The sequence below is a fragment of the Antechinus flavipes genome, chromosome 5, assembly GCF_016432865.1.
Source record: "Antechinus flavipes isolate AdamAnt ecotype Samford, QLD, Australia chromosome 5, AdamAnt_v2, whole genome shotgun sequence".
In the NCBI taxonomy this organism is placed as follows: domain Eukaryota; kingdom Metazoa; phylum Chordata; class Mammalia; order Dasyuromorphia; family Dasyuridae; genus Antechinus; species Antechinus flavipes.
In genome coordinates this window covers 69,556,957-69,570,093 of record NC_067402.1, presented here as the reverse complement: position 1 = coordinate 69,570,093, position 13,137 = coordinate 69,556,957, and the positions used below count along the sequence as shown (strand labels likewise).

Below are 13,137 nucleotides of genomic sequence, written 5' to 3'. Positions count from 1 at the left end.
TAGTAGTTAAATATATAAGACTAAGGAAGCTAATAGTTTTTACAATCTTATAAATGAATGCTATGAACTATATTTTGGGGAATTAGGAGACTACAATTTGAATGGTTGTTTTCCGTTTTCACATTACTTGTTTAATGACTGTGACATCATTTATTTGTAAGTGCCATTCATTATTTTTGTGAAAGGCTGTGTAAAAACTAAGGGAATATCTAACATGCTAATTTAGTTTAATTTTGTTTTTCAAATTTCCCACTTTGTGTTTCATAAAATCACAGCTTAGATCTGAAGGTCACTTTCTTTGATTTGTATTAGGAACATTTACTTATATTTGTTTTATGGCAATCTGTCCTTTTGGAGGATGGGTATCGGGAAGAGATGACAGCCTCACTTGTTTATTTATTTTCCTCCAAAAAGAAAATGAATTCAACACTAAGACAGTTGTGTGGTAATTTGTGAATATCTTTCTAGAAGATTCCTAGCTATTTATCATAGATTCATTAAATGGTCATTCAAGTTAATACTTTGTCCTTTCCTCTTAAATTCTCCATTTGGATCCTGAATATTCAAGAACAATTCTCATAGCATTTACATTTGTCATTAAAATTATCTATAAAACTTAAATTCTTAAAATGGTGTTTTGTGAAGTCAGTCTAATCACAGAACATCTGCCCACTTAAAATATTTTTATTAGTTATGCTTTTCTTTTAATATATGATTTATGGATTAGCAAGGTGATTGTTAACTGTGAGCAGACTTCAAAATTTTGTCAAAACTGGGCTATAACTTCATTAGTTATTGTGAGTAGGCAACAAAATGAGAAATACCAAGGAATTCTGTTGAAATGGACTATTCTCTTCTTTGGAATAATTTAGATCCATCTTTAATATGAACTTCATGGAATAGAATCTCACCATGCAATCCCTTTCAACAGTGATCAATTTATCTCAATATGGTCAATAAACAATATTGTTTGATTTAACCAGCTAAATAAAACGTTTACTAAGTGGTTGCTTTATTCCATCAATTTCTCTATACTTGTACTTTCATTCATTTACCATTTATTGAATGCTTAATTCTGTTCTTACTTGAGTAAAGGATAGACTATGTCCTCAAAGATACTGAAATCTAAAAGGAAATTAAGAACTTTTATGCATATAAGTATTAAATAAGATTGTTCCATGGAAGATATAAACAAAGAGTTAGGATTAGAGCACAGCAAAAAAGAGATCACTAGATTCCATGTTCTTTAAAGAAAAGATCCTTGAAGGCAAGAACTTAAATGAAATATTATTTCATTTTAATATTTTTTTCTATTGGAAAACTTAATGATTCCAAAGAAGTTTCAATGTCTTCCATATTACTTTGCCACATTGCAGATTTGAGTATTTAGACTGATTGTGTGAAACTATTAAAATAGGAAAGGCAAATTTAGTATAAAATGTTTTCACAAATGATGAAAATGATGATAAAGCTGTAAGCACTAAGTTCCCATATAGGAATGATGCTTTATTTTCTTTTTATTAAATATGGAACCAAATTAATGCAAAAAAGACAAAGCTATACCAACTAGATAAATTAGGTTGTTAGTTAAAAAATGGAAAAGTTGTCATAAAGGTATCCCTGTGTCCCAGCATTCAGAAAGGTATTAAATGAGGGGAAAATTCGTAGGATCCTACATTTAAAGCTGGAGAGGCCCTTAAAGGTCACCAGGTCTAAATCATTTATTTTACAGATGATGAACTATAGGTTGAGGGAAATTAAGTACTTGCCCAGGATCACATAGCTAGTCAGTCAATAATTGAGGTAGAATTTGAGCTCAGATCTCCCTGATTCTATGTTCAGTAATCATTCATTGTGATATCTAGTTACTCAAAGCTGTACTTTTAATTCATACTTTACTTTTCTCAGTATGTTCAGAAGTATCTTTTAAAGTTTTATCCATTTTTGGGAGGAGTGTAGAGAGATATTGAAAGGAAAAATCATCAGGCCTCCTCAGCAATTGCCTTAAAATTCCTTAGTCAGCTTGATTCTGTCACCTCTTCAAATCGAAATATAATTATTATCCTAGTCAGCATTGTAAGAAGCAAAGTGTTTTGAAATGCACAAACTAAAGCATCTACTGAATGTAAATGCTAACTCAGGAAACTATTCTCTCTAATCTCTGAGTTCATCTCAGGAAGACCCAATAATTGATTAAGCCATGTATGTTTCTCCTACATATTCCTCTGTTAAACAGAAGCTGTTATGTCAGAGATATCTAATTATTATTAATTTTTTTCTTAAAGAGAATCATTCCCCCTCAGCAGTGCACAAAACTGCCTTACAGCAAAAATCCTGCCAAAAGTGTTGACAAAAACATGCTTCTCACATGTTGCACAATGTGACATTCACTGAGACATCAGGCTAGCTCTTTTCAAGCAGTTATCCATGTTAGACAGAATGTTATAGTTTGTTTCCAAAATTTGTTGCTCTGACAAGTCAAAAAGTGATTTCTTCCCTTCTTAGCAATGGTTTCTGTTCATGATGTTCAAATTCTTCTTGATATTGTTACATTTCTTATCTGAAATAATGGTCTGGCAGTCTCAGTTGAAAAATCTCTGCTGGTAGATTAGTGTTATGTCCCACCTTCCATTGAAAGACTTTGTGAATTTCACAGTGCTTTTAAATGGGGAGGGTGGGATTAACCAAGAATTTATTGCATATGCAATCATTTGCATTCTTAATGTTCCAGAACTCTGGGGTTATTAGTGAAACGACTGGAAAAAGGTGGAAAAGCTGAACAAGAAAACCTTTTTCATGAGAATGATTGTATTGTCAGCATTAATGATGGAGATCTTCGCAACAGAAGATTTGAACAGTAAGTATATCTGCTATGAGACATTACATCTGTTCAAGTTTTAGATATCCTATATGGCTTTTTGAAACCTTTAAGCAAAATGGCCAACCATGGCTTGCTGATAGCAATGCTCTTCATTACCTTACTTTAAAGCTTTTAATTAATTAAGCTACTGTATAATCAGGGCAGCTAAATGGCCATAGTGGATAGAGTGCTCATTCAAGAGTGAGGAATACTGAAGCTCAAATCCAGCCTCAGACACTTGTTAGCTTTGTTACCCTATGCAAACCACTTAATGTCTGTTTGCCTTAATCCACCAGAGAAAGAAACGGTAGGGTACTCCAATATATTTGCCCAGGAAAACCTAATCTAATGGACAGTATGATTCCTAGGATTAGGAAGAATCAGAGATAACTGATCAACAATAGCAGTAATTATATAATCTCCACCATTAAACTACATGTGAAACATCCTTTGACTTAAATCCATCATGGGTCCATATTCTGCTTCTTGCCTTGTATCTTAGAAAAATCTACCATTCTTCCAGTTTTCACAATATCTTTATTTTAAGAATTTGCCATACTGTTTTTCAAAGATTAGTCTTAAGAAAGAAATACTCCTGGATCCTTGTATGAAAGATCTGCTCTGAAAATATAAAGGCTATAATTCCAGGATATATTTGCTATAGTTTTCAAAGTAATGCCTAAAGGATAAAAAATTATTTTCTCCTCTTTGTGGTTTTTCAAGGTGGGCTAGAGAATGGAGAGCTTAAGTAAATATTAGGCACCTATACAACCATGTAATGAGAATGGAACCCATTACTTTTAATGTTTTAAATTATGTGACAAATAATGTTGATCCTCGATTTGCACACACTAGTGTCAGAAGTCAGTGTAATCATAGATTTCAGATAACTTTTCCCACATAATGACAGCATGCAATAGGAAGTCAGCTTCTAGTTACTATTTAAACTTCTAAATAAATTTGTACAAAATTTTATTCTTGGAATACTTACAAATTTACTGTTAAATATTCAAAAATTGTTTTGGAAAATATGGATAATGATATTTAATTCTGTTGAAGATGATATTTAACTTCATTGGAGGTTTAGTGATATACATAAAGCTGTTAATTAATATGGACCACAGTCAAGAACTAGTGTGTAATATACTTCAGTTATAACTAATTTTATTCTTTATTTTTTCCCAAGAATAACATGTAATTCATATCTGGTACAGTATCTTTACCTTCATCAGATCATGTAAGGTTGATCAATAGATTATTGGTATTTTAATTTTCATTTTACTTTCAGCAGTTCTGTCAGTTCTCATTGCTTAATTAAGCCTACTTAATTATGCTCATAATACTCCTGGTCTGTCAGTCTTAATTTGCTAATTTTCATTCATTCTGAAACCCAGAGCAAAAGATATGTTTCGCCAAGCCATGTGTACACCCATCATTTGGTTTGAAGTGGTCCCTGCAGCAAAGAAAGAACAATATGAACAACTATCTCAAAGTGAGAAGAACAATTACTACCCTAACCGCTTCAATCCTGATATACAATATATGGATAACAAGAGTGTTAATAGTGCAGGACTTTCTGCTCTCCAAAGAATCCCCAGACTGAATAATCAAGCTGACCAAACAGACTCTTATTCACAACTACCTCATAGTGCCAACATAGCAGGAAAACTGCCATCAACTGTATCTCCCTCGCAGCAAAATGTCCTTAGTCCAACGCAAAGCAGTGGTTATAGCACCAAAAAAATAGGGAAAAGGCTTAATATCCAGCTTAAGAAAGGTAAGACATATTCGGTTTTTTATTGCGTTCAGTTGGTTTTTTTAGAAACTAATTTATTATTATATTGTGAGTCGTCTTCAGATCATAGACCCATACATACATATGAAGTGTTTAAAAATATGAATATCAATATATTCTTTGATGTTTTTATACTTTACTCTTGATCACAACTTTATTTACAAGTTAAAATAAAACTTTGAAGATCATAATAGATAAAAGAAGCTTTTAGATATTCTATAATCAAGTAGAGATTTTATAATCAATTTTGACATAATAGAAAATTCAATTGAGGAGTTGATTCAGAGAAGGAGGAAATATAATGAATTCACTTTTTGGACATATTGAATTTGAGGTATTTATGAGATATCTAGTTTGAGATGTAGAAAAAAACACTTGTAAGCCTGGAGCTCAGGAGAGAGTTTATAACTGGATATATGAATTTGAGAACCATCTTCCTAGAGATGTTAATTAAGCTTGTGGGAGCTGATCATATCACCAAGTGGGACAGTATAATGCAAGAAAACAATAAAGCCAAACACACTTTTTGGGACATCCATGCTTAGGGACTACAATCTGATGATACAGCATAAATTTGTCACAGATCTTGTCATCAGGATTTTGGGAATTCTCCCAGTTCCATTTGGCAACACATGAATAGAAGGGAAGGAGGTAAATAGTGAATGTAATACCAAATTGGGTTTTAGAAAAATGTATTTTGGGAAAGGATAAGGGAGCAATGGATTTGAAAATAAGTGGAAGCAAGTTGATATACCAAGGGTCTATGATAAAGAAGAAATGTAAGTGGAGTCAGTGCTGAGGATACAGATTAGGAAACAATGATAAAAGTAATAAAGGTCATGGTAAGGATGAAAAACAGGTAAAGGCTATAAGACATAGAGAAAGGGGAAATGATTTATAAATTATAAATGATTAGACTCAGAAAAAATAACTTCAGAGGTCATGAGTATTGATATGTATCACTTCTGAGTGATTTCAAGGAAGGATATAAGATCCTTGTGTATAGCCTAGTATGAATTGGGTAGCAAGTCATACTTACCAGTAGCTTAGATTGAAGCACTGAGAGATTGAGATATTTATAGAGCAATCCTGTATTATGAAAGGGTTGTGATAGAAAGACTGTTAGTCAGAGACTCACTATATGTGAAATTGAAATAGAAAAGAGAATGTCTCTAGCTAAATGGCCTTCAGGATCTTGAAAAGACAAGATGGATAGTATGGGCCTCAAATAAGGAGATATTGTTGTTAAGATAGAGTGCTATCTCAAACAGAGTCATCACTTTTTTTTTTTTTTTGCTGCCAGTGATGTCTTAATACCACCTTAAAGTCAGTTGTGTCCCAACATATTTTTTCATCTTTTTTTTTTTTTTGTGCTGATTCAACTAATCAATTCAATCAAATAACTGATTGCTTTAAACAAAAAAACAACACTGAATTGATAGGTTGTTTCAACATACCAAATTAACCAATTGCTTTTCTGACACATCTCCATAGTTTTATTATTACAGTTGAAAACAGCCAAATGCAAAGAAGATAGAGGAGTTAGGTTCTCAAGAATGATTTGTGGAGAAAATATGTTAAAATCTAGAACAAAAGAAAATGTTTGGAGAAAAAAAAAACTCAGAACCTTTATCATTTATTTTAAATATGAGATTAATGCTCATGACAGCAATTATCAGTCAGTACCATTGAATTATATAATTCTAAAATACCAATACCAATACCAAAATACTTTACCAATACTTGGTAAGGTATCCTGCCTCATTTGTAAAATAAGAAAACTTCTGCCCAAAGTAGTTGTCTGTCGTCAGAATTGGTCTTCAAATCCTCTGACTCTACCAATGCTTTATTTTCTACTTTGAATAAAAATTTGGAGAAGCCTTTCTTAAACTTTCTTAAAAATGTTAGTATTAAGTGAACTTCCCAAGAATACCACATTGCTTGTTTCTGGTTTCTGAATTTTCAGCTCTATAAACCTTCTTGACAGAAGCCAGAATTGACAGCTTGTCTGCAGTGTATATTCCTCCAACAAGACTTAAGGGCATCAGCATAAATCTGATTGTGGCTCTTTCGGTTATGTTTCATGCTCACTGAATGGCACTCCTCATTTAGAAAGAATATAATAAAATAACTTAATAAAATGTCCATAGAAAATTGACCAAAAACATGCCAGGGGCTCCTTATGGTGACAAATTTCCCAATTTTGTGTCTGATTTTCCCTAGAAGAGTTCATGTAAAAATTCCCAGTTTTCTAAAGATCCTTGGTTTTTTAAGCAACTCCAAATCCATTAATTTATAAAATTATTATTTTTCACTAAATATTTTTTAATAAGGATACCTGAAAAATTCCAGCATGATAGTTGACTTTTGGTGATTATATGAAATTGTACTTGTCATCACAAAATCTTTATATTTAGAAATAATAGTTAGCTATTTCTAAAAAAAAAATTATTTCACTTAAAAAGCATTAAAGTGTAGACAGTGTATTTTTAGTAGTCTAATAGTTTTTTGTTTCATATATAGACAATAGTAGAAGAAATAAATAAGCTTCCTTTGTTAGCTTATTATTATTATTATTATCTTTTTGCATTTGTTAATACCAACATACACAGTGGAAGCCCATCTCCTTAATGTTATTTTCATTTGATTACTGGGGCATCATCCATGTGGAGCAATAAATGAAGCAAAACATTTAAGTATACCCCCAAGTAGTGCATTATAAGTATGAATAGAATGGGAATTTTGATTGTCTTTGATTATCTCTAATGAAAGATGTTGTAGGAAAAGTGGCCTTATGGAAACTTAATAAATACAATTTTGGTAATAGGCAATTAAAAAAAAACAATTGGTATCATTAGCTCAAAATTTCTTTGTTGCTTTCATTAAAGCATAATAAGTGCAAAACCTCAAATTTTAATCCCATATTGTAAATAATGATTTATTAGAAGTAAATTATCTGTCTTTTTCTGATAAAAGTGTGACATTGTTCAATGAAATGATTCTTTCTAACATATTTTTGGAATTGTGACATCCAGAATGACAAAATTAGGATAGGCCACAAGACTTTGCTTCTATAATTATGATTTCTTAATATTTATTGTCATTTTGCCATTTTCAAATACTCTGATCTTTCACAGGAATTAGCTTTTTAATAAAGTCAGAGGAGAAGGTCAGTAATATGTTTCAGTCAGTACAGAATGTTTTGTTGACTTTTCTAAATGAAAATTGATATCTATTTATCTTTCTTTTAAAGGTCACTGCTTGAACTTTTAGCATACAGATTTAGGGGTTATTGGTGATATTTTAATAATATTGAGGTTCAAGCCACACTCAGTCTTTATAATTCATAGAAATTAAGATAGCAAAGTGAGTTTAGGTCTCTCACCCCCCTCTCCCTTTTAAAAATGATATTGTAAGTCATTACGCTTCTATTAAAATAGTTATGAGAATATTCCTATAAAAAAATTTGAAAGGATTACCACGGAGACATTATTTTATGCTTGGGATCATAGCAAATAGCTTAAAATATGAATACATTAAATTAAATTATATACATTATTCTATTATATAAATTAAAATATGAGCATATTGAATTATTTTATTGAAACTGATCAATCTTGGAAAAAAAAGAACAAGGTTCTCTTATTGGACAGATTATGTAATTTAAAGTTGTAATAAGTAAAATTTTGTTTGAGATCTTAATATTTACAAACAGTTTTGGGAAGGAAGTTGTATGTTCCAGTTTCTTTCATATTTTCTTTTCTCTATAATTGTTCTAAAACATTAAGTTACTCCTGCAAAACATATTTACTAAGAGGTCCTCTTTGTAGAACATAGCACAGTTTTAGGCACTAGAAGGTGGGAGTTCAGGTAGGATAGAAGGAAAGTTAGGAATACAAATAAAGTATGGGTTAAATATAACTCTGATTTCAAGGAATTTTGTGGCAAGTGTATAGGGGGAGGGATAAAGTGTAAATTGATCAATTTAATAAATAATATTACATGTTAAATACACTTAGGCATTGAAAAGGGCCAAGAGATAAAGATATTATCAATCAACCAAGGAGATCAGAGTGCTTCAAGTGACATTTAAATTGGGTTTTAAGTTATGAATAATAATTTCATTAGAATATCAAATTGGAAAAGACATTTGAGATATAGGCAACAATGTGAGAACAAAGACACAGAGAAGGAAAACGGGTGGCAACAGGAAACAAAAGACAGTTTGCTTAAGTAAGTGTTTAAATTATGAGGGCATAAAGGGCACCCTCACAATTCATATCATATACTTCTTTGCTGAGGTAATTGGGGTTAAGTGACTTTCCCAGGGTTACACAGCTATGAAGTATTAAGTGTTTGAGGTCAGATTTGAACTCAGGTTCTCCTGGCTTCATGGCTGGTGCTCTATCCACTGCACCAACTAGCTGCCCCATATCATATACTTTTAAAAAATGTAATATAATCATTATTTTTCTCATCTGTAAAATAAGATTTTTGGGCTAGATGATTGCTAAGGCCTTTTCTAGGTCTAGATCTATGATCCTCTGAGCATTTTAAAAATATTACAGTTATCTTTGGATGTGTCATATATATCTATGTATCCTTTTCTTTAAGTGAAGTGCTAAATACATGTTTATGTACACACACACACACACACACACACACACACACACACACACACATTATGCCTCCCTACGAGGGACATAAATGCATTTTTCCAGCACTTGGTTTTGTGTTCAGCACACAATAGCCAGTTAATAAATGTTTCTTGATTTGAATTGACCTAAAGTTTCAACTAAATAGTGTTTTTTTCACTTTTATTTACTAAAAGCTTAACCTCAGATTTATATATTCCTTTAAATTTCACGGAATACAATTTTGTGAAGTAGATATTTGAAAAGTAGTTTTATAGATGAGAAAACTGACATATAGAGATTGTGATAATCTTGTGATCATCACATAGCTAATAAAATTACATCTTTACATGTTAGATTTCAAAACTTTACCTATGTATTTACAACTGACAATTTTTATTTGATTTAATGATATCCAGGTAGCACAGATTACCTTTTATTAAGTGTGTCCAATAAATACAATTTAAGATCTTCAGAAATATTTCTTTGAAACTAAAATAGAAATTTGTCATAATTAAATTGACAAGTTATTATCTTTGACTTTACCTCCCTTCATTTTAGATTATTACTTGACAGTTCTAGATATCACATAACCCCCTTCTTACACAATATTCAGCATATGATATTGCATGTCAAAAAACTCTGACAAAAATTTAAGAATCAGAAGGATTCAAATTAGTCATATTTAAATGCTTCATTAATTTTAAGTGTAATTTGATCATTTTTAGAGGAGGTAGCCAGGAATAAGATTTTTTAAAAAAAGATTCAATAATTATTTCTTGTTTTAGATAGCGCAGTCCAAATTACATATAAACATATGAAGGTCTAGTTAGAATGTAAGAGTACTAAATGAAGATGATAAAATTTAGTCATTATCAATAAATGGATTCCATGATTTTAGTTTTAGAAGTTTCTTATTCTCTTAAATGCAATGCTCTTTACCTTGATTTCCTGTAAGTTCATTCATTAATTCTCAGAACATTTGAGTAATAGTTGATACAGAACAGAGATGCCTGCCTGTATAGTTTGTTGGGCTCATTAATAAACTATTTAAAGGCAGAACACTTTCAAATGGTAAAAATTTCTATTATTTACCTAGGTTCAGAAGGTTTGGGTTTTAGCATCACTTCCAGGGATGTACTAGTTGGTGGCTCAGCTCCAATTTATGTGAAAAATATCCTTCCAAGAGGGGCTGCTATTCAAGATGGTAGACTAAAAGCCGGAGATAGGCTTGTGGAGGTGAGTGATTAAATCATTTGGGGGAATTACATGTCTGTTTCTTTTAGGCGGCCTTGTACAGTTATATGCTCAGTATGAAACAGAGTAGAGTAGCAGCAGAGTATATACAATACAGTTCAATTAGTGTAATTTTTTTTTTTCTCAGTGTGAGGTTGTATCTACATGATGACAAAATATCCAATCCATCCATTCATTTTAGTCAAAAAATGAGGTAGTTGATTAAAATGAATGGACCTTTTAAAAAAAAACACATTATTTTGTTGAAATTTTGGGTGAATTATTAAAGTGTTTTGCTAATAAGTAGATTTAACTTTTGGATTTATTACTTGATTAGCAATTTATCTGAGAAACAGAAATGCTTTATATTTTTTGATTAGAAAATATAAAATTATAAAACAAGTTTTTGTTATTTTTTATACTAAAGGGTTATATAGATACCATCCTTAGTATGTAGTAACTTATAGTTTTCCTCCAATTTTTGCTATATATACATATTTTTTGAAATAACATTTTTTGAATTTTTAAAAATTTTCCAAAGATATGTTTTTGTTAATTGTAAATAACTTTTTTATAATAGCTTTTTGTTTTTTCAAAATATATACAAAGATAGTTTTCAACATTCACTCCTGCAAAATCTTGTGTTCCAAACTATTTTCCCCTTTCTCCCCATCTTCTCCTTCCCCTGCATAGCAAGCAATCCAATATAGGTTAAACATGTTCAGTTCTTCTAAATATCTTTCCACATGTGTCATGCTGCACAAGAAAAATCAGATCAAAAGGGACAAAAATGAAGAGAAAAATGATAAGCAAGGAAGCAAGCAATAGCAAAGGTGAAAATACTATGTTGAGATCCTGATTCAATTGTAAACAGCTTTTTAATCACAATGTTAGAAGATTCTTTTCCCTCCCCCTAGAAATCTATCTTATGTCAAGAGAAATTTTTTTCAACATTAACATGAGGTTCTATATTTTCTGTTAGATTGTGAGACTTGAAGAATCACCAAATAAAGACCAGATAGGGGAAGGGGATTTTTTAAAACTTCCTGGGTTAAAACTATAAAATTTAAATGGAATCATCATTTACTTTGAACATAATTTTCATTACTTGCTGAAATAGCAAATACTTATTTCAGTGTTTAAAGAACTTATAAAATGTCCTTGAAATTTTATATCAAAGCCAAGCTTGTTAGCATTTTAAAATTCCTATTCAATAACTCAACTCTTTTAGACAAGTTGCTATTTGTTGCTTTTAATGGCTACTATTTAAATTTTTGCTAATAATTTCATATGTATCTATAAAGCATTATTTTAGCTATAAGAAATACATTGATACTTTCCGTCCAATTCTCCCATATGCTAATTACATTGTAAGAGATTGATGCTAGTCCATTAGTTACAGTCAGTCATATCCATCTTTATCATGTTTTGGAAATATTCTTGAGTTCTCCAAGATTGTGCCAGAAGACCCAATTTCAAACTGTTCTCACAAAGTCTTTGGGGTTGGGCCCAATTACAGTTTGTGTATCTGTTTGCGGGATTATCTGAACTAAATTCAGAGAGCTCATCTCCACAATTTTGTTTATTAGATCATGCATTATTTTTTTAGCCATCAAAATTGTACAGAGAAGTCAGATCTCTGTCAATGGAAGGAGTTTCTACATTGATTCAAATCTACTCTTTATAAATAACTGGATAACACATTCTGTGGGAAAATATCAGCAGCACCATTTGTCTTGGTTCTTTTCTACTCTAAAAGGCTAATTTTTAAAAATTTGTTTTAGGTAAATGGGTTAGATTTAACAGGAAGAACCCAAGAGGCAGTTGTCGCCTTGCTAAGAAGCACCAAGATGGGAGGAACTGTGAGCCTTCTTGTCTTTCGTCAGGAAGAAGCCTTCCATCCAAGGGAAATGGTGTGTAAGGTAGAGAGCTGTTGAAAATGTTCAGATTACCATGGGTCATTGAGCTGGTTATCTATGTGCTGAGAAGACTGTCTTGGAACTACCATTTGTATTTTGGTTTACATTTTCTCTTTCCCTGCAACTTCTCATCCTTTTTTCAGATCTTGAAAGTTGACTCGAACCTTTGAGACAAAAGGTGTTTTCTTTTCTATTTCCATTAAATTCTCTCCCTATAGCATCAGGTTTTGCTTATATAAAATTCTACTTTAAAAATAGTATAAATAGAAATGCTTGTTTTATTCCATAAATTAAAAATAAAATAAAATAAATAAAAAGATGAGCTGCTGGACTATAACTTTTTGCAGGCTGCAGTAAAATGGACATGCAGATTTTAGGGAGATACAGTGTCCTTTTCAGTTAAAGATTAGTTGACTAAATAGGAGAGGTACCTGAAAGATGGCCAACAGGTGATGATATTTTTAGGTCACAGAAAGTCATGAAAAAAGTTTACTAAGGGTTTCAGTCTACATTGGTGGAAGGGGAATATCCATTCTGACAAAATCATTGTTCTTTAAGATATGAAAGTAAGTAATCTTTTGAAACTTCTAAAAATTATCTGTCTCATTTTTTGAAATAACAAATAGTTGTAAGGTTTATGTAGGCATAATTGAAAATTAGTTCATAAAAAAGGAGTTTTTAACCTTTTTTGTT

The 13,137-nt window shown here is 31.3% G+C and overlaps 1 protein-coding gene across 15 annotated transcripts in view; it reads left to right on the top strand.

The window, feature by feature from the left end:
- Positions 1-13,137, top strand: part of PARD3 (par-3 family cell polarity regulator) — a 666,346-nt gene that overhangs the window by 380,201 nt on the left and 273,008 nt on the right. For 9 of the 15 annotated variants that reach the window (XM_052000521.1, XM_052000519.1, XM_052000514.1 and 6 more), the window contains exons 8-11: positions 2,732-2,857; positions 4,255-4,637; positions 10,389-10,528; positions 12,310-12,447. In XM_052000521.1, coding sequence (XP_051856481.1) covers positions 2,732-2,857; positions 4,255-4,637; positions 10,389-10,528; positions 12,310-12,447 — 787 coding nt within the window. The remainder of the gene's footprint in view (positions 1-2,731; positions 2,858-4,254; positions 4,638-10,388; positions 10,529-12,309; positions 12,448-13,137) is intronic. The other 6 variants (XM_052000522.1, XM_052000517.1, XM_052000520.1 and 3 more) reach the window with 1 other exon arrangement.